Raw genomic sequence first — 27,962 nt, 5'->3', positions numbered from 1 at the left:
GACTAATTCTGTTCAGGAAGTATAAAGCAGATTATAAATAAGTACAGAGCACTAGGATGTCACAACTATGTTTTAGTTATATCTGACTTTAATATATTATAATTATTTATATATATATATATATTTTTAGAATCCAAGAACGAACGTATTCACTGTGGGCTCACTTGTGGAAAAATCGTGCAGATTACCTGAATCCTTTGTATCGACCTAACCACAGTAAAACCCAAGGGACCCTGTGCCCTCAGATGGCTCCATGCAACTTCTTGTACAAGTAGGTAGAAACACCTGCTACTAAGAATTATAGGATGTGTTTGTACAGAACAGAGTGCCTTTGTATTTAATATTTCTTATTTTATTTTCTGACTTTTAGAGAGTAAATTCAGTCTCAGATGCTATGTGTTTGTTCCTTGTATGCTCATAATCAGCCAACACCTCTGCAGCATTTCACAATGGAGTATTAGTCTGAAAAGAAGCTTAAGATTAAAGCTATATTGATAGTTGTGTGTCCTCATTTCATGGTTACTTACTTCTCCCACTGAGAAATGTCTCTTTCAGTTCTGTTCTCGTCTGCAGTTTCCAAATTTCAACTTCTTCCATTCCACAATTTTGTGGTATTTATTTGGACCAACTGGTGTCAAAAATAAAGAGACATTTCAAGAAATGATAGGGTTTCATTGCTAAAACAAGTGTTTAGTAAAACAAACAGCAGAATTCCCCAGTGTCGTTGCTATACCTCAAAGAATACAGTTTGTTTTTTTTTTCAAAATGTAATATTATAATTTTATAAATAATTACTCAAGTCAGAATGTCAATAGTAATAATTGTGACATGCATCTTAACAAAGTTTATGAGAACTTGAATAGAAATTAATGAGAACTGTGATTTAGGTAAAACTGTCTAATTTGTTTTCTAGTTGCAAGTAAAAAGTACCTGTTAAAAGTCAATAAATATTCTAAATGGCAGAAATAGAATTCTTTCATGTCTGCTGTTCCAGGTCACATCCACTTTAAAACAACTTTAAAATAGTCACTAATTGTATTCTTTAGGATAGTGGGATTTATAAAAGAACTACTGATACTGCATATCCTCCATTGGATGAGTAATCTTGTTGATTTTAATGGAACTACTTGGGTGCATAAAGATTTCCAAGCATGAGCTATCAGATGATAAACTTAAAGGGGAACATGACTTAAACAGTATACTACTGGGGTAGGAATAATAAGGTATGTGCATGCTCCATGAAGGAGCATGCACGTACTCTGAAAATCTCTGTCAGCAACTTGGCTGGACAGCTGCAGCTGACAGCAGGTCTCCTGGTTACTTAACATGTCTGGTGAACTCCTTATGTGCTCAGAGTGTGACCATGGCCATGTATTGCCAGGAAGAGAGAAGATGGGAGGAGTGCTAGAGTAAGCTATAGACTTACAGTTCAAGTCCTTTCCTCCTGAAAACAAAACATCAACTCAGCTGTTTAAATAAAGGTTTGTCAAACAATTCCACAGAACAAGAAAACTTGCCAACATATGTGCGTCATGCCATTTCCTTCGGCCAGTTTAAAATGTCAGTTTTAATTTTAAGAGAATAGGACACTCTTCTATACAGTGGAGGAAAAAAAAGCCTGTTAATTGCTGCACCTCACCACTACCACCCTCACCATCCCCTCTCCTGCCCCAGACAAAAACAAGCACATCATAACATTTCAAAGTTGACTTCATGGGGAGTTAAACAGCAGTTGAGAACTAGGATTATGAAAAGCTGCGTTCAACCTCAGCTATTTTATAGGTACCATTCCTCTAAAGCCCAGAGTGTAGAACAAGAAAATAATACAGCCAAAACTTGTGTTCACTGAACACAAGTGAACCCACAACCACGGGATCCAAGTCCAAAGTACGCTCACCTTTCTTTCTGTTGTGCATCATAAGTGGTTCAAGCTGTTTATGTCCAGAGTTGCATCTTCAGGACAGAGCCAATGCAAATGAACCATATATCTTGCCAAATATTCAATGAACTTAGTGTATGCACTCTAACGATGACTAATCCATGGATGGATCATTTAAGACAACGTGCGTCTGGAAAAACAAATAAAACCCCCTGTGTATTTCAGTCTTCTCATGCCACCTCACCAAATGAGAAAACTGCCAAGGTTAATTGCTTTCTGTCAATTCCAGGTTCTGGAGTGGTATGTACAACCGCTTTGAAAAGGGGCTGCATCCTCGACAGTCAGTTACTGATTATCTGATGGCAGTGAAGGAGGAAACTCAGCAGCTGGAAGAAGAGCTGGAGGTCTTAGTAGAGGTAATAAACACTTGCTCTCGATGCCTCAGACTTAACTGATGGTAAATGAAATCCAGTTCCATTCACTGCAGAGTCCCCTACATGCTACATCCTTTTCCATCATGAGGATGTTCAGCTGTCACCTTTGTTCTCACAGAAATTACTGGTTTACATTTAAGACACAACAGTGGACTTTCTTTAAGGATAAAAATTAACCTGTGTTAGTGCACAAATACTACTCCTGAAAGGAATTTTATATCCTTCTGTAACTCAGAAGGAATTGTAACTCAGGCTGTTGTAATTCAGCATTGGTTTGTGATACACTATGCGCTTCTCTTACTCCATAAATGCAAATAGGCAGATTTAAGGGTGCAAACTGGGTTAGGCTCTGAACTTATTTTATTTAAAAACAAAAACAAGGCAGAAACAGGTAAGAGGATTAGCAGACCCTAACTATATCAATTTAATACCTATTTTTATCTTTATTTCAGAGATTGGCGAACCTTCAGAAATCACAATTAAATGATAATAAAGTCAAGAGTAAGCAACAAGACCAAAGCAAACATTTAGGGCTTTCTACTTCCAGCTTAGCTAACACTCCTCAGGAGTATAGCAACGATCTGAAATCATTCCCATCCCGGAGCCCTTCACAAGGGGATGAAGAAGATTCAGCCCTGATTTTGACACAGGACAACCTGAAAAGCTCTGATCCCGATCTCTCAGCTAACAGTGATCAGGAGTCTGGTGTGGAGGACTTAAGCTGTAGGTCTCCAAGTGGGGGTGGCTGCTTGGCTAGTGAAGACAGTGGCAAGGATTCAGATGAGGCTGTGTTTCTGGCGGTCTGAAATACCTTCACAACAATGAGGACCCAGATTAAGTCAAGTCCCTCGCAGCCTGGAATGAGATCTTTTCAACAGATGAAGAATGGGAGTGGTGTGTGGCCTAAAGAAATAATCCAAAGAAAGGGAACTGTGCAATTATGTAAGTAAAGATCAAGGCAGAACAAGCCATTATTAAAGACATAATGCTAAAGAAAGGTAGTATCTGCTGTTGTATTTAGTTAAGCCAATGTAGTATTTAACTTTATCAATGCTGTATGTAATTATTCCTTACTTTGTATATTTCCATAATTATTTGTTGTACAAAATATTAGTTCTTCTCCAAAGAAGTGAAATTCCAAAGTACTCTCTTACACATAGGGACAAGGTTGAAGGTTTCTTAGTGTTAGGCTTACTGGTGAATCAGTCAAAACTTATTTTTGTAGAGCTTTTTTGCCTTCAGACAGTGTGTATATTCTTCACTTTTTTTCATGGGAGGTGTTAAATTTTGAATTCCAACAAATATTTTGCATGTTCTCCTATTAGAATCCTTTGCAGCAAAGTAAAACTTAACAAAAGGATGTGCTTGCTTAGGGGATAAATGAAGCTCTGATCCTGCAAAGAAGTCCTTTGGTAAGCAGCAGCTGCTGCTGCATATGAACGCACCCCATTTGTAATGATACAATACTTACAAAGCCTTCCTGGAGAAGCATCCCTTTATAATGATATTCCTTTATAATGCCTAAGTACATTAGACAGTATGCTCTAGCATCTTTATGTTTTATTATCAAGTTAGATTGTTGATATCTTACCCTTGCTTCAAACCAAGGTAAGATATAAAGGTGAAATCTTAAAGGTAATAAAGCCTCAAATATCTCCAGCCTATTTTAATTTTTACTTGAAAATGTTTTATATGGGTGGGAGTGAAGTACATATACAGCAGAAAGAACAGGGAATCCTAACAAATATCACTTACTTATGGAAGCATCACTGAATTCAGAACTAAAGAAAGGCTATGCCCATAAAGGAACTGTTATAAAGAATATTTCTTCCAAATTTTATTGTTCAAAATAAGCCAACCACAACCAAGGCTGGTTTTTTTTTTATCCTCACACAAATTTTCCCTTTTAGTATTTGCCCACCTGAACTGAGCATGCAATACTAATTTAAGACTGATTCACCATGACAGAAAGTTTAATCTCATTGGAAGATTTGTCATATTTTTTAAGAGTAGGAGTAATAGCTTTCATAATCATAGGTACAGAAGAAACCACTGAAAAAACTGGGGACTCTTTATCAGGGACAGTCGCAATAGGACACGGGGGAATGGGTTAAAACTTAAACAGGGGAAGATCAGGTTAGATACAAGGAAGAAGTTCTTTACTGTAAGGGTGGTGAGGCACTGGAACAAGTTGTCCAAGGAAGTTGTGAATGCTGCATCCCCAGCAGTGTTCAAGGCCAGGCTGGACAGAGCCTTGGTTGACATGGTTTAGTGTGAGGTGTCCCTGCTAATGACAGGGGGGTTGGAACTAGGTCCTTTCCAACCTGAACTATTCTATGTTTTGAAACTTACTAAAAAGGCTTCCATTTCAGGTCTTAATTCTTCAAAGATTTTCTCTTTTTTTCTTTTCTTTTAATAGAAGCAAGCAATTAAAATACATTTCATATGGCTGCTCTTTCTTGCTTGAAGGCAATGTAGTATTGAACTCTAGTAAAGCAAAGCAGTAGTAATGTAAGTCTACTTAATTGATTTGCTTACATTGATTGCATTTCAGACAACTCCTTCAAATACAGACTTACAGGCAAAATTAAATTGTATAAATATACCTCAACTTAGAAGCTTTAATTATTCACTCTGCTTTTACAGAATGGCTTTTCATTCTGTTCTGTGAACTTATTAAAAATGAGTAGGTAAACTTCAGCATTATTGATGCCCTCTTAAGGGAGCTGCTGTCTTCGAACACATAATTCAATTCCTAACACCAAGATTTATCTTAATATTATACTGGCAAGGCCAGATCCTCAATTTGATAAATCGCTGTATGTCAAATGGAATAATAAATACAGCTAGGATCCACACTCTGTTGAGAATCTAGCCTTCTGGGTTTTAATCTTTATGGATTTTTAATAAATGAAAGCCCTGATTTTAATTGCACTTTTTAGAATGTTTCATATTTTGAATATAGCCTGTAAAATTTATGGTATAAAGGAGACTTTGAATGGGGTTTTCTCAAGCTAAAGAAACATGCTGCAGAGTCAGAAATGAAAACAAAACACACAAATATTTTGCCTAAAAATGAGTTTGAAAATGGGCAATATTACTGCAACCTGTGCAATATTATTGCAATCTTGAAATGTAAAATTATGTATGATACTATTGTGTCCTATTAGGCATGTCTAGAAATAAATGCAGAACAGCAATATATGCAAATTCTAAGTGCTGTCTTCACATCGCTTATGCAGATCCTTGTAACTAGCTTTACAACTAAAATACCAACACACTAACATTTTATATTAAGCCTTTACTTAGCAGCCCTCTGTGATTTTGCATTAGCTACTGATGTTTCATTGCAACGTGTGTAACTGTGGCATTATTAGCCTGCTGCAAAATACTTTTAAATAAATATTATGTTATTTCACACCAGTGAATGAAACCAAGGTTTGCTTTCTCAATTTTTTTGCAATATAGTTCTTCACTTACTCAAGAGTAATTACGGTGGATGGATGATGGCAGAGCGGTGGATGTGGTCTACCTTGACCTCAGCAAAGCATTTGACACAGTCTCCCACAGCATCCTCACAGCTAAATTGAGGAAGTGTGGTCTGGATGATCAGGTAGTGAGGTGGACTGTGAACTGGCTGAAGGAGAGAAGCCAGAGAGTTGTAGTCTATGGGGCGGAGTCTAGTTGGAGGCCTGTAATTAGTGGAGTGCCTCAAGGGTCAGTACTGGGACCGGTATTATTTAATATATTCATCAGTGATTTAGATGAGGGAATTGAGTGTACTATCAGCAAGTTTGCTGATGACACTAAGCTGGAGGAGTGGCTGACACGCCAGAAGGCTGTGCTGCCATCCAGCGAGACCTGGACAGGCTGGAGAGTTGGGCAGGGAGTAACTTGATGAAATATAACAAGGGAAAGTGTAGAGTCCTGCATCTGGGCAGGAACAACCCCAGGTTCCAGTATAGGTTGGGGAACGACCTGTTAGAGAGCAGTGTAGGGGAGAGGGACCTGGGTGTCCTAGTGGACGACAGGATGACCATGAGCCAGCACTGTGCCCCTGTGGCCAAGAAGGCCGATGGCATCCTGGGGTGTATTAGAAGGGGGGTGGTTAGTAGGTCGAGAGAGGTCCTCCTTCCCCTCTACTCTGCCCTGGTGAGACCCCATCTGGAATATTGTGTCCAGTTCTGGGCCCCTCAGTTCAAGAAGGACAGGGAGCTGCTGGAGAGAGTCCAGCGCAGGGCAACTAAGATGATTAAGGGAGTGGAGCATCTCCCTTATGAGGAAAGACTGAGGGAGCTGGGTCTCTATAGTTTAGAGAAGAGGAGACTGAGGGGTGACCTTATAAGTGTCTATAAATATATAAAGGGGGAGTGTCACGAGGATGGAGCCAGGCTCTACTCAGTGGCAAACAATGATAGGACAAGGGGTAATGGGTACAAACTGGAACACAAGAGGTTCCACTTAAACTTGAGAAGAAACTTCTTCTCAGTGAGGGTGATGGAACACTGGAACAGGCTGCCCAGGGAGGTTGTGGAGTCTCCTTCCCTGGAGACATCCAAAACCCGCCTGGACACATTCCTGTGTAACATTATCTAGGTGTTCCTGCTCCGGCAGGGGGATTGGACTAGATGATCTTTTGAGGTCCCTTCCAATCTCTAGCATACTGTGATACTGTGATACTGTAATATTTGAATCCAGTAGCTTAAGCTGTGGAGGAATCTACAGTTGATAACTAAGAACACTGAGGCTCCTATTGAATTATTTATATGGGAGCATGTTTAAACCTTTTATTTGGGATTTTTAAGGAATGTGAAAGAAGGGATGAGAAAACCACATTATATGAACTACAGATTTCTTGTCACTCAGAGGGGGCTCCCCTCTGCTGCAAGTCCTTGCAAATTTGGCATAAGCCCACTGTAACTTGAAAGAGGACACACATGAACACAACCGCTGGAAAGAAAGGATCAGAAAAGCATTATAGATTTCTGCGGTGTAATGTCAGCCTCGCTAGTTTCAGACTGCTCTTTAGTATGAAAATATACATCTAAAGACTCTGAAGGCAATGGGATAAAACTACTAAAGTTTTCTCTACAGAAGGTCATAATCTAAAGAACAGAAAGATCATTGTCACAGCTACAGGTTGGGCAGGGAAGAGACTCAGAGCAGCCCTGGAGGTGTTGGTCGATAAGAAACTGAACATGAGCTGGCAGTGTGCGCTCGCAGCCCAGAAAGCCAACTGCATCAAAAGGACCGTGACCAGTAGGTCGAAGGAGGTGATCCTGCCCCTCTACTCTGCTCTTGTGAGACCTCACCTGGAGTATTGTGTGCAGTTGTGGTGTCCTCGACATAAAAAAGACACGGAACTGTTGGAACAAGTCCAGAGGAGGGCCATGAGGATGATCAGGGGACTGGAGCACCTCCCGTATGAAGATAGGCTGAGAAAGTTGGGGCTGTTCAGCCTGGAGAAGAGAAGGCTGCGTGGAGACCTCATAGCAGCCTTCCGGTATCTGAAGGGGGTCTATAGGGATGCTGGGGCAGGACTCTTCCTTAGGGACTGCAGTGACAGGATGAGGGGTAATGGGTTAAACTTAAACAGGGGAAGGTTAGATTGGATATAAGGAAGAAGTTCTTTACTGCGAGGGTGGTGAGGCACTGGAATGGGTTGCCCAGGGAAGCTGTGAATGCTCCATCCCTGGTGGTGTTCAAGGCCAGGATGGACAGAGCCTTGGGTGACATGGTTTAGTGTGAGGTGCCCACCATATTCTCTGATGATAGGGGCAAGCCAGAGCATCAGTTTACACATCTTTAAAGATGCTTGGTGGCACAAACTAATAGCAATTAAAACCCAGCAACAAGGAGGTAGCCTTTTCAATGGAGATAAGCATTTTGTCACTGTTGACCAGCTAACTGAATGCTTTTTGCAGATGCTGCCCTGATCTGTATACAAGTCATAAAGTTTATCGCAAACATCAGTTGCGGCAATGGGGTCCCTCCGTGTGCACGGTAACAGCAGAATGTAGCTTTTAGGGTGGCTGGTCACCCTTACACTCCATAGTGCACAGACAAGTAAACACCACAGTGACAGAAAAATCCTCCAAGGATGGGTAAGTCACTGACAAGTCATCTGGGAAGGGAGGCACATAGAGCAACTTATCACAGTATTAAGACCTAGGGCTGAGTAAACAGCAAAGCCAGAATTAAGCGAGACCAGAAACATTACCAGAGAGTGGGGCTATGAGAAGGCAAGGTAAAATAAACATTCAGCTTTAGGTTATTTAAATTGCCAGTAAAGCATCTGGAAGCAGGAAATCAAATCATGTTAAACCTTAAAATAAACTTTTAGTCTTTTAATATAAACCATTCAGAAAGGAAGCTAATGAAACCTTTACAGATCCACCAGAATTGCTACAACTGAGCTCAATCAAGGACACATTTTGAAGTTTACTGGTTGTCAAGGTTATTCAGTCTTCAGAAACAGAGTAAACCGATCTGAAGAACTTGGTTCTTTATGTTAAAGTATTTCCATGTTATATAAACAAGCTTGTTTTGCAGCTTACTACTGCATATAAATTCGATCTCTACAGGTATGTGACCAAAAGAAGGCATTTACAGAAGCAGAAGCCAGAGATGCAATATGGGTTTTCAAAGCCCATTTTAGTGAAGGTGGCTCTAAAAATTACTGCTGTGGAAAGGGCTAAACAGGAAAAGCTCAAATCACTACTCAAAGATTATAAGGTTTGTTGTTGAATAGTTTACTGTACCCATTTCCAACACAGTTCTGTACCCAACCAAAGAGTCCTGCAATGCCCAACTCATTATGTAGGTTAGACAATACAAGGCATCTTAAAAATCCCAAAGCCTTTATTTGTAAATTGAACACATTACAGCATTTAAGGTTCAGAATAAGACACAATAAGGCTGTGATAACTGACGTAACTTTGTTGCCAGAGTTTTAATTCAGTTTTACCTGAAGTTCTCTTAAATCTCTCTTTTAGAAAGACTTCTCATCTTTGAAGGAAACAGAAAGAAACTGGACATAAACAAGACTAAAATATTTCTAACTTCCACATTTGGTCAAGGTCCAAAGTGGCAAAGGTGCAGAAGTATGTACAGAGCAAGCAACGGAACTATAGTAGATCATTAAATACTACTTTGAGCTAACTTTAGTATAGTCCATGGCTTGCAGTGGTGGCTAGCATAGCTGTACATACCTCATAATCCCCATCTTTCAGAAAGGTTAGCATGTCAAATACACTGTGAAATCTAGAAAAAGCTTTCTTCTATAAGCAGCAGCAGAATGTACCATTAACACCAGCTGTATAAAAGATGACTCCAAGATGAAATCTACTTGATTTTAAACTTATATTTTGAAATTTCTCGTCTGCAACAGCATCAATTACAATTGCTATATAGAGAATTCTCTTCTGGATTTAAGTAGTCACTTAACTCTGGGAGGAACAAGAGGTCTAAACTGAGCCAAGAAAACAGCACCAAGATCAGGTATTAAAAATAAGCAAAACCCAGACTCAATTAGCAGTTACAATACAGAATGTACCAAACTGCTGCAACATCAGAGACAAGCTACCTCCTTTATTCTTGTATTTCTTGCTCATTTCTTTCACTTTTCCACTTGGCAGAACACCTCAGCATGAGCATGACATAGTGCAAGGCTCTCCAGAAACAAGACACTGTATATACTCTATTATTCCAGTTATTGGAAGAGTTCACTTGACACATCTCAAAGGATTATAGAATATGCTTCCAACAGCAGCTGCCACTCTTTTACACTTCATAGGGAATTGTTTAAAGCTGGATTGACATCTACATGCCACATTTTGGCCAAGTAAGGTAAGGAGTGTGCTTAACAGTGAACTTAACAGGGTGCTAGAAGCCAAAAACCGTAACTCTGTTGGTAGAACGTTACCAATGTTCTAAGTATTCTGGTGAAGGTATGAGGATTACCTACAAGAAAACATGTTCCCATTGGCACAACCAGTGTAGAACTACAAGAAAAGAAAACCAACCAACAAAACAGCAGCTAGTTGGCTTATCCTTTACAGGCCAGGAACAGGCTGGCCATAACTGCATGTGATAGGATACATGTAGCTAACTCAGTACACCACTGTTGAATACAGAGACTTCTTTTCTAGAGGATGGGTCTGTGACTGCAAAAGGATCTAAAAAATAGGGGGTGTGTGTGTGAAGAACTCTTAATAGGAACAGCAATATGAGATATAGAATAGAGAGAAAACAGACCTTGAACTTTCGTAACTCTGAAGACCAAACACTGTACTAAGAACTTGCATTGAAGAGTGCAATTTTCTTCTAGACATTTCTCTACTATCATCAGGACTCCACAGAGAAGTCCTAAATTTGTAAATTTGCTCGCAAAAGTAACATAAGAAGAAAAGTTCAAGTGTTGACAACTTACATTAGTTTGGGAAGTAAATCCCCTGGACATCATCTGGCTAGAGTTCAGCCACAGTGAAGCACCGTAACACTCCACATAACAGTAAACAGGAGGGGGCAGGTAAGGACAGAATTCTGTCATTCCAAGACACTATAAAAAGTATAAAGAACACAGAAGCTCAACTCAGGAAGACCACAAGATGTTTGGTCATCTGTTCCTTTCTCTGCTTACAAGGAAGAAACAACAACAACAAAACAGTCCTGCTACAGAATTGTGTTCTGGTCTTTAAGATTGTTAGCTACCTTCTCAGAAAAAGATCCAAACCAAACTTAGCACAAAAATAGATGGAGTTTGCCAAGAAGGACACTGATGACTTAAACCTAACTCTTCTCCACAGCTGCAGAAACCACACTTACTCAGAGACCCAAGTCAAGAACCACCTGAAAACCTATGCAATCTTATTTTTAATTAGGGCTTCAGTTAGCACATTAGCAGAACTGCTATGTCAATATACAAGCAGTATTATACACAGCCAGTAGAAGCAGGTTTTGGAAGAAGATACTCTAAAATTATTGCTTAACCATGGCACTTAAGCCTGTTGATTTTTTCTGTCACCTAAGTATCTTCTTTGGACCATATTTCTATTTTCTTAGGACATCTAACCTCAGAATTAAGACCATGTTTACAAATTAAAATCCCATCAAATACCAGTGAATAGTTTACTCACCTCAAAAGGCAGTAGCTTAAGACAGACAACCACAGTACTGTACAGGGCTGAGACTGAAGTCCCATTTTAAGACTGCATGAAGTCTGCTCCACAGGCTAGTGACTTACATGATTTCTTAACTTACTCTTCTAGAAGAGCATCGCGTTTAGGACTGACCGAATATTAGCGATATAGAAAAGTGCCCACTTCCACTAACATGCTTTAGTTTGATATTTGAATCTATGGTGTTCTGTGACCCCATCTAGGTAACAAAAAGGGAGTATTTTTGCTAAGAGGTTTATCTCCAGACTGCTTCCTGACAAGAAAGAAGCAGGATTCCTGATATATTACTTAACCAGTGCTTTATCTTACTCATCTTTCAGACTGTACAATTCCTTCTGTTCTTCTGGAACTTGTTTCTGTGAAAACCTAATGCACCAACAAGGTTAAGAAAAAGAATGTCTTTTTGCAAGCAAAAGACAGAACAGATATGCATGCATTTGGGGGCTATATTTTTCTATTACAGAATACTGCACTTGGTCTTATCCATTCTCACCATATATACTGCCATCCTAAGAAACAGTCAACTCACCAGACGCAAGAGTCAGTGATTAAAGGGCAGAATTAAGTCTCATTTCCAGATTCTATCACTGGCCTTAACACCATGCAACTCCAGCCAAATCAGTTTATTTGTTCCTTAAAATTAGGAACAAATAACTGTTACTTCACAAAGACCTTCAGAACTAGTTTTTGTAAAGTGCTTTTGAGTTCCTCACATGATGAACATATTCATATTGCATAAACAGACACTGGGAGCTGATCTGATTATTTTTCCTTTAAGTAAAAACAAATATGAAAATGAAATTGTTAAATGAAAATTGTGTTTAATTCCAGTGGTAGATACCAAGCCACTCCTGAAATCAAGTGCATCAACATACCAAATCTATGCAGAGATCATTTACTCTATTTTGATTCCAATATAATTTGTTCCAACACATCCTTTGCTTAATCCAAAACACAATACAGGCTATACTCAGTTTTCTATACAACTTAAAAATAAACAAAACACACCTGTTCTTAAACATTCTGTCTTCAAGAAAAGACAGTTTTTGGATCCATTGACAATCTCAAGTTGAACTTCTTCAGTTTTCAAAGTCCTGTCATTACTCATCTCAAATGTTTCCACATATCAAGCCAATTCTTATGCTTAAAGTCCAAAATACAAAAGATATGAATTATGTTTTTATAAAAATGTAAAAAGCTAGTCAAAATTACATGTTTAGATATTTAATCTCTGAAGAATGAAGTATAGCAGCAGGAACTTAAATATAATAAGTACTATCAACAATAAATACAAGAAATTAGTGCAAAGATTGCAATAGAAGAATTCTTGAGTACAATGAGAATATAAAGAGACATTCTAATTTGTACAAAACCCATCCCAACTCTGTATACAATCTCTTCTATAAATACAACCATACAAGATGAAATGCTTATTTGCAAATAATAGTTATTAAAAAGTGTGCTTTATTGGGGTTTTCACTCGTTTTCTTGGCAGGTGTAGCTTGCAGGAAATCTGTAAAGACAAATTTCCATAATTAGATATTTTAACTCCTCCAGAAGTTACATTTTAAATACAACTAACAACAGATACAGCTCATACTTGATTTCTACAGAAAGCATTATTAGAACTCCACGCATTGCAATAGATCTATTTGCAATTAGCAAGTTGCAAGTGTGTGACAATGAGAAAATGGAAAAAAAAAAAAGAAAAAGTTTGCCACCAACATTACAGTTTACCTATAGTGGAGCATGAAATTGGCTGTGCATCGCTATTGCGTGTTGAAGTTTTTCCTCTTTGGCTCGTCTACAGTGGCAGAGCTACAAAACAAGACGCCGGAAGAGTGAATTCTGAAAGGAGTTTTTTGTAATGCACACTACAGTTTGCCTTTAATGATTCAGCTACTTTGCAGGCTCCTTAAAAAAAGGAAAGCCCTGTGAACCACCTCCCTTCCAAGCTTCAGGCTCAACTGTCTATACCAACATTATTCCACCCACATTCTATGTTATGAAATGCATTTATTAGGCAACTTTAAAGAAAGGTACGCTACCCAGTAAGTTGCTCTTGTCACAGCATAAGCAAGAACAGTGCTTTTTGAACCTTATTTACTTTCTTGGGAATAGCCATCAACAGAATAATTAGTTTAAGAGGTTTAATCAATTAAACATTAAGGTCGCTTAATGTGTCATTCTATGTCTACCTACCAATTTGAAAGCTGTCAATGTGGCTATCTTCTCTATACAAGATATAGAAAAAAAAGTGGCACAAAACTATCTGCAACACTACATGACCAGGGTCTAATGCAGCAGATGTTTGCACTCCCACCTTAAACGTATGAGCTTTCAGAATGCATCTGTAATCTAAACAGACCAAAGCCACTTAGGGATATATTTTTCCTCTGCTGGAGCTTACTCCAACACAGGACTGCTGAAATCCTGTTTATTCACTGTGTTTTGTATCTATCAGAGTAGAATGATTTGTATATTACATACTGTTCTCTTTTCCATGAAACTACTTAGGAAGTCATCTATTTCTGTTTTGCCTTCCAGGAAGTCTTCTGCAATAGTGTCAGATTCCTCTTCAGCTTCATGAGCAGCTACTTTAAGTCTGGCTTGCAGAGCACTTGGACTGCAACTCTAAGAAGATAAAAACTTGTATGTAATATTAAACTGTCCATCAAAACCTACATTTCCAAGAAGAAAGCCAAATTACTATATAAATATGGGATATACAAATAGAGCATTACTATTACATAAAAGCCTAAGTGACCAGATGGAGCTTCATCTCCAGGAAACATAATAGCTTGTCAAACTATTCAGTGTGACAAAAGTGTTACTAGCTTAGGTCTTGGTTTGCAGTCACTCTCACAAATATAAAGCTTTTCAACTTTTACCGTACAGTGTAGAAACCATTAAAACTTGGAAATCTGACAGGTTTTTAAGTGCATGGTTTCTGAGTAGAACTGATGTTTCAAGCGTCTTCAATAAAAAGGGTCACCTTTTGAGAGGCAGTAGTGAGCCTAAGAAGTATGAAAAGGTAAAAAAGCAAATCCTGTTCAGCTTTTAAATATCCTTTAGATGACTGTGGAGAAGAAGGCAGGAAAGGGCAAAGCACCTACTCAAGAAGTACATGTGCTGCTAATTTAAACCCATGAGTATACTCATTCTTCCGTTCTTATAAATGTCAAAGCTTATTTTGGTTTATTGAATATAATTTCATTATTTTTCCTCTAATATGTTTGAGTAGTTAATAAGAACATGATTCGCTTCTTCAGGAGTACATACAGAGCCAGAACTGCAAAATTAAGATATTTATAGATTATAGATGCTTGGCCTACTCTTCATCTACCCCATGAAAGATATTCTACTTGTGTACTGTAAAGCTGTAATGTAAAAAGAAATTTCCTGTTAATCTTCTGCAAAGTAAGGACACTTTGCTCTAATAAAAAATGAGTAAAATTCACCCACAGTACAAGTAAAAAGACTTGTCTGGAACTTTGAAGAAGAGTTAACAGGAGACACGAGGTAGTATGCTGTGAACATCAATACATGAACATAGAGCATATATTGAAAAATAGCACAGAAATCCAGCTGCAGCTCCCCAAATCTCAGCCTCCTAATCATAACTAAATTGAATCAGCAACTCTATCCCAGAAACAAATAAAGGGTAATATAGCAGTGGGGTACAATGTCCTGTTCTTAAGTTGTTTCTTGCAGAAATAGAAAGTTGCTCAATGCCAGCTACCTCTGTCCACTTTAAAGACAACTTACATCACACAGAAAAGAAGCATTAGGAGTCAGACGATTCTGGTCTTCCAGTGCGGAAACAGTTATTTTTGTTTAGATCACTTCTGAAATAATTCGGTTTGCTCTTGTGTAGTTTTTAATTGTTATTTCATACTTTGTTACTTTCAGGGCATTTTGAAATTCAGGTACTGTGTATGCTGTTTTGATGGACTTGTATTCTTAGGTGACAAGTCTTGGAAATAATGAAGATTTCAGTGCAGAAACTGATTTATGAGAAGTTACACCTTCTAATGCATATCCTGGTAAACATACTGATAAATTATTCTCCCCTTCCAAACTACTTTCTGGAGTATTGACTTTACCTTATTTGTGCTTTAGAATGTGCAAAGTTTGACAGCACATGTAACATGATGTCCAAAGTAAGCATACCCAGTGAATCACAGAATTTAAGTTTCTAAACCAATGTTTTAAATCATTTTCATCTCTTACAGTTTTACAGACTAATGATGTTAAATGGGTACCATTAATTAAACAAGCCTTCTTTAAAAATCGCTCTATTCTTAAAAGGGGTTTAACTCAGGACTGCACTTATAAACAGCTCTAAATGCTCATCACACTCCCTTCCTCCAACGTTGCTTCTACTGTAGAATTAAAAAAAAACCCAACCCAAAAACCCGGTGCAACTGTAACACTGGTTTGCTTTTGAACTGTTTTGTACTTAATCACATTTTATTTCATACTTGATGTGAATCTGTTTCATATAAAATTAGAGTTTAACCAGAAGAGTATTCTTTGTGATTAAAGAAACAAACCAAAATTTCAGTTTTATTGAAGAATTCGTAAAGGATAATATAGTAAGAGAGATTATACCTCGCTAAGCTCATGTTGTCTTTGCATCTTTTTTTCAAAGGCTGCTTTCATCTGTGTGAGTTGCTCATACTGTAAAGAAGAAGAAAAAAGAATGTTTCCACCCTGACAAAAAAGTGTAGTATTTCAACTAATATTTCTGTAAAAGATTTTATTGTTCACTTACTTTATCCAACACCATCTGTCTTTTTGCCTCGAGACTCGGCTCCAGCAACAAGTTTTTTTCTGTGAAATAAAGTCACTATTACTACTTTTTTTTTTAGGGATTCTGTTCACAGAACAGTCACAGATGCTAATGTTTTGACATCTTACTTGCCAGCTCTTCAATGCTTTTCACCAACTCATCTCTATCAGTAATGACTTGCTTCAGCTGTGGTAGAGTCACAAACTGTTCCAGTAACACTTCCTCTTGCTCATTCATATTAGTCAGCTGCGATATGCTATATTCAAGCAGAAAGCAAGCAGATTTAAAACTAACAGCAAATGTTATGTGTAGAGTTACTTATTTCTGCTAAAAGTCAAAATGTAAGCATTTACTGTGGTTTTTCAGGTACACAACACTTGATCACTATTTACTTTTCCCCTTTCTCCTGAACCGTGGGCTCTACTATCTGCAGCAGTGAGCTCAAGTAGCAGTGTCTTAAAAGGTATCTCTCATTTCAAGGCTTCCTTCTTATAAAGTGGGATTTTTAATGCTACTATTGATCTTAGCCAACTACCAGACACCCAGCTCTCTCAGTCCCCCTTCTCAAGAGGATATAGAGGAAAAGCCTGTGGGCCTAGATGCAGTGAGATCACTTAACAATTACAATCACAGGCAAAGCAAACTCGAGAAAAACTCGATTTTAGTTTAATTACAGTAAGAATTGGATGGTGAGAGAAAAAAAGACAAAAACACCTCGCCCCCTTTTCCCACAGGCTCAACTTCACTCCTTCATTCCCAGCTCCTCTACCACTCTCTACCCCAAGCAGCACAAGGTGAGGTTTGCGGCAGAATTGCAAGTGCTGCAGTCAGTCTGGAACAGTTTGTCTCTGCTGCTCCTTCCTTCTCATGCTTTACCCTTGCTCCAGCATGGGCCCTTCTCCACAGGCTGCAGTTCTTTGCAGAACCTGCTCTAGTGTGAGTTTTTTGTAGCTGTAGTTTCCTTCAGGGCATATCTGCCTGCTCCAACATGGAGTCCTCCACGGACTGCAGCATGCATTTTACCCCAGCTTAGTTCTCTACATAGGCTACAGGGTCTGTACCTGTCCTGTCTGTTCTACTCTGGTCTTTTCCAAAGCTTCCATGAGCTGTAGGTATCTGCTCTGGCACTTGGAGCACCTCCTCCCACTTCTCTGCCTTTCGTGTTTGGAGGATTCTCACATTGTTCCACCCCTCCCCTCAATCCTCACTGCCTCTACAGAATTTGCTCTTTTTCAAACATTGAATCATTGAGGCACCATACGCTTCACTGCTGGACCTGGCTGTCCTGCAGCAGGTTTGCTGTCAAGCTGGCTGTGCCCCTGGCCCCTTCTCACACAATGCACGTATGCAGCGATCAAAATCTTGCCACCTATACCTAACAGAGCTACTCAGAACAGATGCACTACTGTTTGTGATTTAACTCAGCTACCACCAGAAGAATCATGGAATTTTAATCAGTTTTCTTGGAAGGATCAAGCTTGATTATAATGTTTTGGTTAAATGAACAAATCACACTTCCCCTCAAAACCCCTAACTTGCTGCTACGCAACAAAGATGCTGATAGAACTTACAGCTGATTGAGCTAAATTAAATGGGCTCTTCAGAATGTGTCAAGAGAAACAGAAAAACAAACAAAAAAACACCAAGCAAAAAACCAAACTGAAGCCCTCCTTGCCAAAGGTCTTTTACCTTTTGAAAGCAGCTTTTAAATCGCTAAAATATGATGCCACCATGAGATGAGAAAAACCAATCTAAGACCTTTTCAGAATTAATAGCTAATTTTTAATCTATTCAATCCCAGATAACAGATGCGTAAGGCTGTCTCACTGGATCTGAGCAAACTGCTGGGAACAATAACTAGCACAATTTTTTTAAATCATGACAAGATATGCTTTTGATGAAGATATCTGTGTAACATGTGGAAGTGATTTGCACTGGGACAGCTGGCACATTTACCTCCTGGATTTATCTAACCCACCCTCTCCAAACATGCTGAGCTGCTCACAAAGTAGCTTGTTTACCCTGTGCTAAAGTCCTTTGGAATTTAAGAGAATGCAATTTGTGAACCAGCCTCAAGTCCCTTTCCCTATCCCCTCTCTTCCTTCAAGTTACATTTATTGTCTTAGTAGAAATTAAGTCCCTGGCAAGACCCCAGAAGACAGCAGAACACTGAAAGTTAGGAAAAGTAAAAATAAATGCTTTCCTTTCTGGTGTTGAATCCTGAAATACAGTTCCTGCTGAAAAAGCTAAACAAGCAGCGCATTTGAATACAAGGCTGGCTTATTTTGTGACTCTACAATTTTGGTAAGCGGCAGTTCTCCTATTTTTAATTCCTACAAAAAACTTTCAGTGATGCACACAGACTTTTGTCAGATACATACCAGCTGTAATTGCCTTTTAATGACTACAGAAACTTTTGCTACCTTCGGAAAAATTACCTTAGCTCTGAGAGCTCTGGAAAGGTATCAGGAACATCAGGCATCTTGTAAGTAAATCCATTCTGGCCAACCTAAATGGAAGTATGGAAGTGTTTAGCAGATTTTTGAAAAGCAATTTCTTGATATTTAACCCTCCAAAACTGGCTATGCATTTTTGCTAGCAACAAGAAAAGTTAGAAAAGTAGTAAGAATCAGTAACACTAGTCTCTCAAGAGAAGACATCTTAACTAAATCATGTCAACAAAATGTTTCGGGTGGTACACAGTAAAAGAGGAAACACTTTTGACAGAAAATAATTCTGTCTTGCTATGTACCCCATCTGACAAGAGCTGGACGACCCAGAAACATACAGGAGGCGTATAACTCAGGCAAGTGAGAAGAGATAGAGACTGACATTTTGATCTCTTTCATGTGGTTTTTAAAGCCATAATCCCTTGGAGGAAAGAAGTGTTCAGGCAAGGGAAAAAAAGTCTGTCTTCAGAGAATGCAGAAATTTTGAATTATACAAAGGCAGGAAAGTGTCTTCCAAGATTACAAAAGCTTTTGTTTCTAAAGACAAGATTTGATGAAAGACTAAGCACTGAGATAAAATGTTTTTGGAAGACATCCAAAAAAAGTCCTTCCAGGATGCATCAGTGAGAGGGACTTTGTGAGTACACACATACATGAGCTGCAAAAAGAAGCTATTTTAAGCTTGAAAACTCTACACCTAAAAGCTTGAGACTGCACATTGTTCAGGTTGTGGGCAGGAAATCCCATAGAGAACAGGATCTCATTTTCTGTGTCTGGTGAAAGAGTCACAGTTGCACTATGGCGGAGTGCAGTTCCAAAAACCAAAAATGTATATGGAAAGATATTTAGCATTAACACTAGTTTAACTGGAACTCAGAAAGACAAACTTCTTGTTCTGACTTCAAGTTTGTTCTAAATAACTTTTCATCAAAGCCAGAATGAGTTCTGTTTTCCTAGCACCAGCAAAACAATCAAGTGCAGTCACTCAGAGTGTTCGCTTGAGTTTTGCAGCAATGCTGTGTGTGTCCTTAAAAGAACCTGTATCCAGTGTTTGATACCTTAAGCAGCAAAACTCTGCACACAGACCTGAAGCCCTGCTTCTGCTCTTGGAACAGGGAGTGGCAGATCAGCAATCAAGCCGTAAGAGGGAGCAGCAGGCTTGTCTGTAGTGTAGCTTGAAGAAACTGATTCAGCAACTGGCACGGCTGCTATTGTTCTATTTGTTTCTTGAGGTGGGTATGGAGGAAGAAACGGAAACCCCTGAGGAGCAAACGGAGGCATTCCAGCTGGTTTGTTGAAAAGGCTAAAAACAAATGAATAAAAAAAACTCACAATATGAGCAACCAACTGCTTACAGCACATCTCTTATCATTTGAAACCGGTATCTGAAAGGGGCCTATAAGGATGGTGGGGAGGAACTCTTCATTAGGGACTGTAGTGATAGGACAAGGGGTAACGGGTTAAAACTTAAACAGAGGAAGTCTGGATTGGATATAAGGAGGAAGTTTTTTACTGTAAGCGTGCTGAGGCACTGGAATGGGTTGCCCAAGGAAGCTGTGAATGCTCCATCCCTGGTGGGGTTCAAGACCAGGTTGGACAGGGCCTTGGGCAACATGTTTAGTGTGAGGTGTCCCTGCCCATGGCACGGGGGTTGGAACTAGATGATCTTAACTATTCTATGATTCTATGAATTATAATTACCAGATAACATATAAGACATAAGACTGAACTTTTAAATGACCACAAACTTTGCTTTTTCTGTTCTCAGTTACTTCCAACATAGTCAGTCTACTCTGCCTTGTAGTACAACATATATTTCATTAAACTCTATTCTTGTAGAACAGCCAAATACAGACTCACACTTTTCAGAAACCCACTTCTCAAAAATCTACAAGAGTGTGAATTTATATTGTTTCCATCTAAAAGTCCTGAAAAATGCATCTGTGATGTGCATTAGTTCTTATTTATGGTATTTAACAGCTTGGGCAACACACACATAATTACTACTAAATAACATGAATGATTCTTTTAAATTCAGAACTGCAGCTGCATCTAAATGCAGTACTATTGCCAGCCACAAGAACCGCAGTTGTACTGATAAAGCTGTAATGTCTCAGACCACTTTTGTATATTTAATACAATTCTTTAAATTGCACGATTTCTGTTGTATAGCTGTGCAACAGAAGCTGCCTTTAAGCCTGGGAGATTAGGAGCAGAATATGAAGAAACATGACAACATGACTGTTCATATCATGGTCTACAGAAAATTAAAGATTTCATCTGATAATATAAACAAAAAATATAAAAAGAGAATATAAAAAAAACAAAAACTAGAAAAAGAGAAGCAAATTAAGGTACATCAGCATTTTGATACAGTAACTCCAATGAAAGCTGTGTTTCCTCTCAAAACAATTATTCCATAAAGCATACACATGAAATTGTGCAAGGGCAGGCAACCTATGTCCCTCAGTACACCCAATACATTATTCCTGTTCCAGCCCTTCCAATACTTGGGTTTCATCTCTTTTTTAACAATGTAAGTTAACACACACAGTTCCGTTCATCGTGTTTATAGATACTTACTATGGAAATGATGTTGAGCTAGGAGCCAGAACTGGAGGATTCTTCCAAAATTCATCCAATAAACTCTGAATAATTTTTCCAAGATCTGAGTGCATTGTAAACTGTTAAAAACAAAGCCCAGTGCAGCAGAAAAATTTATTCCTGGAATCCAACAGTTCTAAAGTGTGCTGAACTTGACTGTTTATTATACACACACAGAGCAGTGCTGGAAGCTATCTGGGAAACATACTAGCTAATCTAAAACATGTATACATAAACTTCAAATAATGTTATAAAACCACCCAGAACTGAACAGAAACTAAATGTTTTTCATTAACAATGGAAGTCCATTAACAATTTAGAATCAACCAAGCACATTTCTGATCACCAACCAAAAAAATCTCACCTTAGGTTACCAAGTTACATTTGGGAAAGCAAAGAAAGGAGAAAGAAGAAACCAAGCAACCAAACAAAAAACCCAAACCCAAAGCCAATCAACATTTAAGACAAAAAGGCATCAAAGTGCATTCTGAAAAACTCATAACCCCTCCAGTACTCCCACCCCAGAAAACTACACCACATCCTTGTTGGCAGAGAAAAAGGAAAGGGAATAAAAAAAGAACAGCATATTAAACCCCTTATTAAAATTCTGAATATTGGAGCTGAAATCTTGACATCTTTCTAATAGGATTAGGGTAGAAAGAACAGTCTTACAAAACCGTTTTAAAGCATCCTTCTCCCTTACCTAGAGTACACTGTAAAGAAACATGTACTGTATTGCTACTAATAAGGAAAGGACCAGGAACTTCCTGAGCCATCATAAGTTAGAATAATTCTAGATACATGGAATACTAAGCTCAGTAATGGTAGCAGTAAAACAGTAGCATACTGAACGCTACTGAATTTTTGTTTTCAGACCCCTCAAAATACAGTTTGAGAGGGATAAGGATCTGTACTGATCTTTTTTACCAGAAATATTAGCAATAACCTAGTGTGACATGTATTAACATTGCTATTAACAGCAGATGTATGTGAAGCTACGAATTATACATACATTACTTATTAATGGACCTGTCACGTATACTCCCTGCTTGTCCATTAAATGATGTCTCACAGGTGGGAAAACACTGATGACTGGTTTTTCCTGAGGAAACTGAGGTGGAAGCAAGCTGCAAATACAAGGATAATCATTATCACAGCTACATCCCACGATAAAGTTTGCATAAGAAGGCTTCTTATGCAAAGAAAAAAACACTATCAATCACATAAACTTTTATACGAGAAGAGTTATGGAGAAATACAGAGTGAATGAAGCACACAAAACCATTATTCAGTTACAAAACTAGAAGTCAGACAGATCAGAATACAGGACTCCAATGGAACTAAAGAGAGCATTTACTGGGCAAAAGTGTAGTATAACAATGCAGCAATAATGGCCACAGACAAAGAAAAAGCTACAGCATAATAAGAATATTTTCTAATACAAATGTTATTATTTCAAAGACGGTGCACTGTAACCTGCAAGAATATCAGGCAAGTTATCAGGCTAATGTAATAAAAACAGGAACACCATCAGTGTTTGCCAGAACAAAAGCACCCTCAAAATAAATTCACAGGAAACGTTACAATAAAATCACTTAAGTTGATTAAGTACGATCCAGAAGTTTCATTGGGTAAGAGTTAGGAGTTACAGCAGATTAGTAAATTATGAATTAAGTTTACTTTCAGTTGTAGGCATCAGAAACCCTCAAGCATTTTCTTTACCTTCATCTCAAACCATGCAGGTATCTTGGGAGCTGAGCACAGCAAAACATAGTTTTACTTTCAGATTAGCATCTGCATCTTGTACATAACCAGTTTCACTCATATCATTACAACTACTAATACAAATCCAGATTATAGTTACTGAAAATAGTTATGAGATATAAGCCATTTACATTCTATTACTACTTTGTTTTTTTTTTTGAGAAAAATTTTAATATTCAATATGTGCATAGAGATATCTCAGTCTACTTACATGTTAATATTAATTGTCAAGTTGTTTACAGTGAATGGCAGTCGATATTCCACATCTTTCTGAATTTCTGCAATCCTGTCAAAGAAGAAATTGTCACAATCCAAATCATGACCAATATAACAGCCTAAAGTCTAAAAAAAGGCATGGCCCCAGATTTTTGCTTTTAGTTTAGTTTGGAAAAGCCTTATCAGAATAAAATTGAAAATGCTGGAATAGATTAATATGCTTCAGAAGGCTATACTGAATATTAAGATTGAACAATAAATAGGTTCAACTATTAAAACTTATACATGAACACAAGCAATGCAAATACAGTAGGAGAAACAGTGCTACTCACTGATCTGACAAAAGTCTCTATCTTTCTTCACTCACTGGCTTAATCTAAGACATCACATCAGTGATTTATTTTATACACTGAATTTTATGTGATAAAACATTTACTTTGTGAAGGCATCACACTTGGTTCACAACAATATATTGCTCTGCAACACTGCCTACTGATCAATATTTGGAATGTACTTTAAACTAGGCCTTCTTCCTTAATGTATTAGCTCACTACTTAACAGCAGTTTTTTTTCCACATGCACAGAGTTCTATGCACTTGCACACGTATTTTCAAAAAATATCTGGAGAAGTGCTACTTGAAAGAATGCAAAGTTCTGTAACAAAGCCACACACAAGACATAGCCTCCCTGAAAGTGCCAAGTGACCTGGCAAGATGAAATCCAAATTTGCTTCTGTTGTAACAGCTAAGTTACTGAGGAAATCTTTATATCAGGTGCATCAACAGGGAATTGATTTCAATGTTTAAAGCACTCTACAGCTTGTATGCACAGCAAAACTATTTTGAAAGATGGCATCCTAAAGAATGCGGAGGAGGAGGAGTTATCTCAGACTTAGCTCAGAAGCTGAACTTCCAGACAATACAAACATACCTGAGGTGGGGCTGGGGAAAAGAAGGTGTCCTGGGTTCAGCAGTAGTAGTCGTTTTTTTCCTTGGTAGCTGGTGCAGTGCAGTGTTTTGACTTTCGGCTCGGGAACAGAGCTGATAACAATGATGTTTTGGGTTGGCCAAGGACTTTGTGAGCCTCATGCTCTGCCAGGGAGGAGGGGAAGCCAGGAAGAAGCAGAGACAGGACACCTGACCCAAACTAGCCAAAGAGGTATTCCATACCACAGCATGTCATGCCCATGGGCTGGGAGACTGCGGGGTTGGAGGAGGTATGGGTCGGTGGTTGGTTGGGCTGGGGGGGGCGAGTTATCGGTTGGCTGGTGGCGAGGTGTTGTATTCTCTTCCCTTGTTATTTCCTTTATCATTGTTATTATTGGTGGTAGCAGTAGTGATTTGTGTTAGACCTTAGTTACTAAACTGTTCTTATTTCAACCCATGGGAGTTGCATTCTTTTCGATTCTCCTCTCCGTCCCTCCGGGAGTAGGGGGAAAGAAGGAAGGGGGGAGTGAGTGAACGAGTTAACTGACTGGGTTTAAACCATGACAGAAGAGCAGAAAAATTGCTTCATCTTACAATGCCTCAATCAAAACAAAAAACAGACTGATTCTTCTTCTGCATATTCTTCCTGCCTGTACCTGGTTAAGTACAGGCACCTCCCCCTCACCTCTCTAAGGCTCCCTTATACAGCAAGGGAAGACAGTTCCAACTGGGAATAATGGCAGCTGGGTGTTCCCAGAAAGCCTTTTGCACCCAGCTTCAGAATTGTCCCTTCATCCACCTCCACTTACACTCCATACAATTACTTCCTCAAAACCTCTGAAACGCATTACCTGCAAATGTGTATTAAGCGTAGTGTTAGGAGTGTTTTGTATCCTTCCAAAGCATTATTTGCATACAGAAATTAAAACTCTTGTTTTCAGAGCTTCAGAAATAAGCAGAGCACGACACAAACCTAGCTATGCACCTTGCTTTCCCCAACCCAACCTTACTCCTCTCAAAGACAACTTAGCACCTGCTCTTTCCCTGTGAAATCACATGCTGTTTGAAGAACCTACCAGGGATCTTCAGCACAGGCGAATTCTCTACTGTGATATAACACACGAAGAAATTGCTACCTCCTCTCTCTTAACTGAAGGATTCTCCCTGAAATCTCTCATGCATATTCTTGCCCTATAATCATCTGTCATGCATTTTAATAGCCTGCTACAAAATCCTTGAGAAGAGTATATAATTATGTTCCACTTACAACCTACAGGAACTGGGGAGGAAGCAGAGAGCAGGGAGAGAGAACCAAGAAATCCAGAATCTCATTGAGCTGTTTGAACTATTACAACCTCCTTTAAGCAAAACCCTGAATCAACAAACTTGGTTGTCCCTTCCCCAAGTGGGAATAGGTACACCGGAAAAATGACACACTTTGGCTAGATCAATAGCAAATGTAAAAAAAAAAAACCTGTTTTTTTTTAACCTGTTTTTTATAACACACGAAGAAATTGCTACCTCCTCTTTATATTAAAAAAAAAAACCTGTTTTTTTTTAAATATAAAAATTTCATTTCAAGCTCCTAACCTGGAGCCATCCTGAAGACTAGCTACTTTAATGAAATTAAGGTGACATATATCTGGGCTTTTACAAAATATACTTACCAGACAAAGCAAACACTAGAATGACATTTATTTAATCGTTGCTTAGGAAATAATGCTGTTGCAATGATTAATGCGTATTCCTATCTGATAGATCTGTGCTGCTATGGCGTCCATAAACAAGCACATCAGTCCCATCAAAAAAAAAACTTGCACTTTTGAAGACTTGGACAAATACACACACTTTTTAAAAGCAAAGTTTGAGGCACTGTTACCCAGATTTATTCAGCAGTATCTTACGAAGCTTGTATGCTTTGCCAGAATTTACTGCTTTGCTTGCCTAATTTTGGGGCATTTTGCATCAAGAGAGATGGGGCAGATGAGTTTACATCGCTGTAAAATTCTGTGAGAGCAGCTATTATCTCCCGACCATTCCCCACTTCAGCGTTCTTTCTGTCTCTGCCTGTGCTTAACTGATGCCTGCACAAACAGGTGGTAAACCAGTTCAGCAAGCTGACTTTGACAAAAGCTGATCACCTTTTTTGATGACTTAACTTGGAGCGAGTTCTTCTCCATAGTAGACAAAAAAGGGTAGAAATACAAGGCTAAAAGAAAGGCCAGTCCAACACAACTATTAGTTAGGTTAGCTGCTGCATATCCACAGAGACAGCCCCTTAGAAAAGTGATCTGTCTTTCAAAAATATTTGTGAAATTGACTGTGAACAGATTTAAGTTTAAACAAGCAGCAGTACTTTGCAATCCTGTCAAACTTATGTTTCCTGTGTGATAATTCAAAATATCACACAGGATATGTTATGATATCCTAAAATTAGGATTTTAGGATAGTGAGCAGTCTGCTTGGAAATACAATAAATATCTCTTGTGCTCAGGCTCAGTCTAACATAACAGAAAATAATTTTCCTTCTTTTTTCTGTATTGTTTTGGAGGCATCTAATATTCCACTTCAACAGACATCCCAGAAAGCAGGAGGAATGCTTACACATCCACTGGAAAGTCTAACCTGAAATACATGAACTGTGGATCTCCTTTTAAAAGGCTAAAATTTAGGCAAAACTGACCAGCATACTGAGAAGCTGGAGCATTTCAGGGTAAATGAACTTTCTGCTGTAAAAAGTGTGGACTTTGAACATGGAAAAGCTACCTGCCTCTGGTGAGCATGTAACTAAAACGAGTTACCAAAGAACAGTTATTAGCAAAATGACACTGTGCATCAAAAAAAAACCCCACATTTTGTGGAGCCAGTAGGGCTGCTATGCCACTGCGACGCACAGCTCCTGTATGCTCTGTGTTGTATTCTGAACTTGTAAAGAACTACGTTCCCATAGCCGGTTCTCAGTAAAAGGGAACTCACACAATCTGTACCTCGCTGCAGACTTCAAAACCCATTAAGTAACGCAGCTGACTTCCCGGTAACGCGGCCGGTGTAACTGAGAGTCCCCCCGAGCCACACCGACAGAGCCCCGGGCAGCGGGGACGGCCCCGCCGCTCCGACAACACATCTCACTTTCGGTGCAACCTCCCACCCCGCCGCTTCCCTCAGGCCGTCCTCCGGCCATGCACCCGCGGCCCTACCCCCGGGACTGAGCCGAGCCGCCGCGGCACGCTGGTCGCCCTGCTCCCACGGGCGGGACCCTCCATCCCCTAAACCCTGAGGGCTATGGCCGGCCCTGGCCGCGGTTTCCTGTTTACCGGCGTCGAGTACGGCCGAGGGCCGGAGGGACCCACCCGGGCGTCCTCAAGAGCGAACGGGGCAAGACCTCGTCCCTGGGCGTGTGTGTGGGGACACACGACACCCGCCCGGGGCGCGGTCTCACAGGGGCCCCGAGAGGTGCCGGACCCGGGTAGGCGACACAGGCTGCCCCCCCCACCTCACCCCTCATCCCCTGACACTCACGAGGCGTGCGCGCCGCGGAGGGACTCGATCTGCCGCTGCTTCTGCTGCTGGAGGGTGGTGAGGGGGGGCAGCGGCGCGGCAGGCGAGGCGGAGGCACCGCCTTTGGCGAGGGGGAACAGCCAGTTCATCCTCCCCGCGACAGCCCCGAGCGGGCGCGGCAACCACAGCGGCACCGCCACCCGGCCTCACTCGCCCC

General features: G+C 39.5%; 2 protein-coding genes across 5 annotated transcripts in view; one reads left to right on the top strand and one right to left on the bottom strand.

Moving 5' to 3' along the window:
• MTMR7 (myotubularin related protein 7) overlaps positions 1-3,310 on the top strand; it is a 43,115-nt gene extending 39,805 nt beyond the window's left edge. For both annotated transcript variants that reach the window (XM_061473664.1, XM_061473674.1), the window contains 3 exons: positions 131-271; positions 2,169-2,295; positions 2,766-3,310. In XM_061473664.1, the coding sequence (XP_061329648.1) occupies positions 131-271; positions 2,169-2,295; positions 2,766-3,119 (622 nt within the window). In that variant the 3' untranslated portion in view covers positions 3,120-3,310. The remainder of the gene's footprint in view (positions 1-130; positions 272-2,168; positions 2,296-2,765) is intronic.
• On the bottom strand, positions 124-27,943 carry VPS37A (VPS37A subunit of ESCRT-I). 3 transcript variants are annotated; one of them, XM_061473725.1, is made up of 12 exons: positions 27,767-27,943; positions 23,317-23,391; positions 22,354-22,468; positions 21,321-21,421; positions 19,824-20,040; positions 18,726-18,796; positions 16,416-16,543; positions 16,270-16,328; positions 16,107-16,175; positions 13,983-14,126; positions 13,230-13,310; positions 124-628 (listed from the first exon to the last, which is right to left on the bottom strand). In XM_061473725.1, exons 1-11 carry the CDS (start codon positions 27,892-27,894, stop codon positions 13,230-13,232), a joined length of 1,188 nt encoding a protein of 395 aa, XP_061329709.1. In that variant the 5' UTR covers positions 27,895-27,943; the 3' UTR covers positions 124-628. The 3 variants fall into 3 exon arrangements, with proteins under 3 accessions (XP_061329709.1, XP_061329703.1, XP_061329718.1); XM_061473719.1 differs by lacking the exon at positions 124-628 and adding an exon at positions 12,374-13,005; XM_061473734.1 differs by lacking the exon at positions 124-628 and adding an exon at positions 12,374-13,005 and having other exon boundaries at positions 23,317-23,383; positions 27,767-27,903.
• Positions 27,944-27,962: the final 19 nt, after the last annotated feature.

The sequence above is a fragment of the Pezoporus flaviventris genome, unplaced genomic scaffold (genome assembly GCF_033815535.1).
Source record: "Pezoporus flaviventris isolate CSIRO_AGI_PZ_B2104156 unplaced genomic scaffold, CSIRO_AGI_Pfla_v1 ptg000002l, whole genome shotgun sequence".
NCBI lineage: Eukaryota > Metazoa > Chordata > Aves > Psittaciformes > Psittacidae > Pezoporus > Pezoporus flaviventris.
Note: the sequence above shows the minus strand (reverse complement) of the source record. Positions and strands in the feature narration are given on the sequence as shown.

Bases quoted from the DNA above. Each gene is read 5' to 3' on its own strand.
- VPS37A (XM_061473725.1), bottom strand. From the start codon at position 27,894: ATGAACTGGCTGTTCCCCCTCGCCAAAGGCGGTGCCTCCGCCTCGCCT. The intron at 23,392-27,766 runs GTGAGTGTCAGG...CTTCTTTGACAG, and splicing joins CTCCGCGGCGCGCACGCCTC to GATTGCAGAAATTCAGAAAG. The intron at 16,329-16,415 runs GTAAGATGTCAA...TTTATTTCACAG, and splicing joins AAGCATTGAAGAGCTGGCAA to AAAAAAACTTGTTGCTGGAG.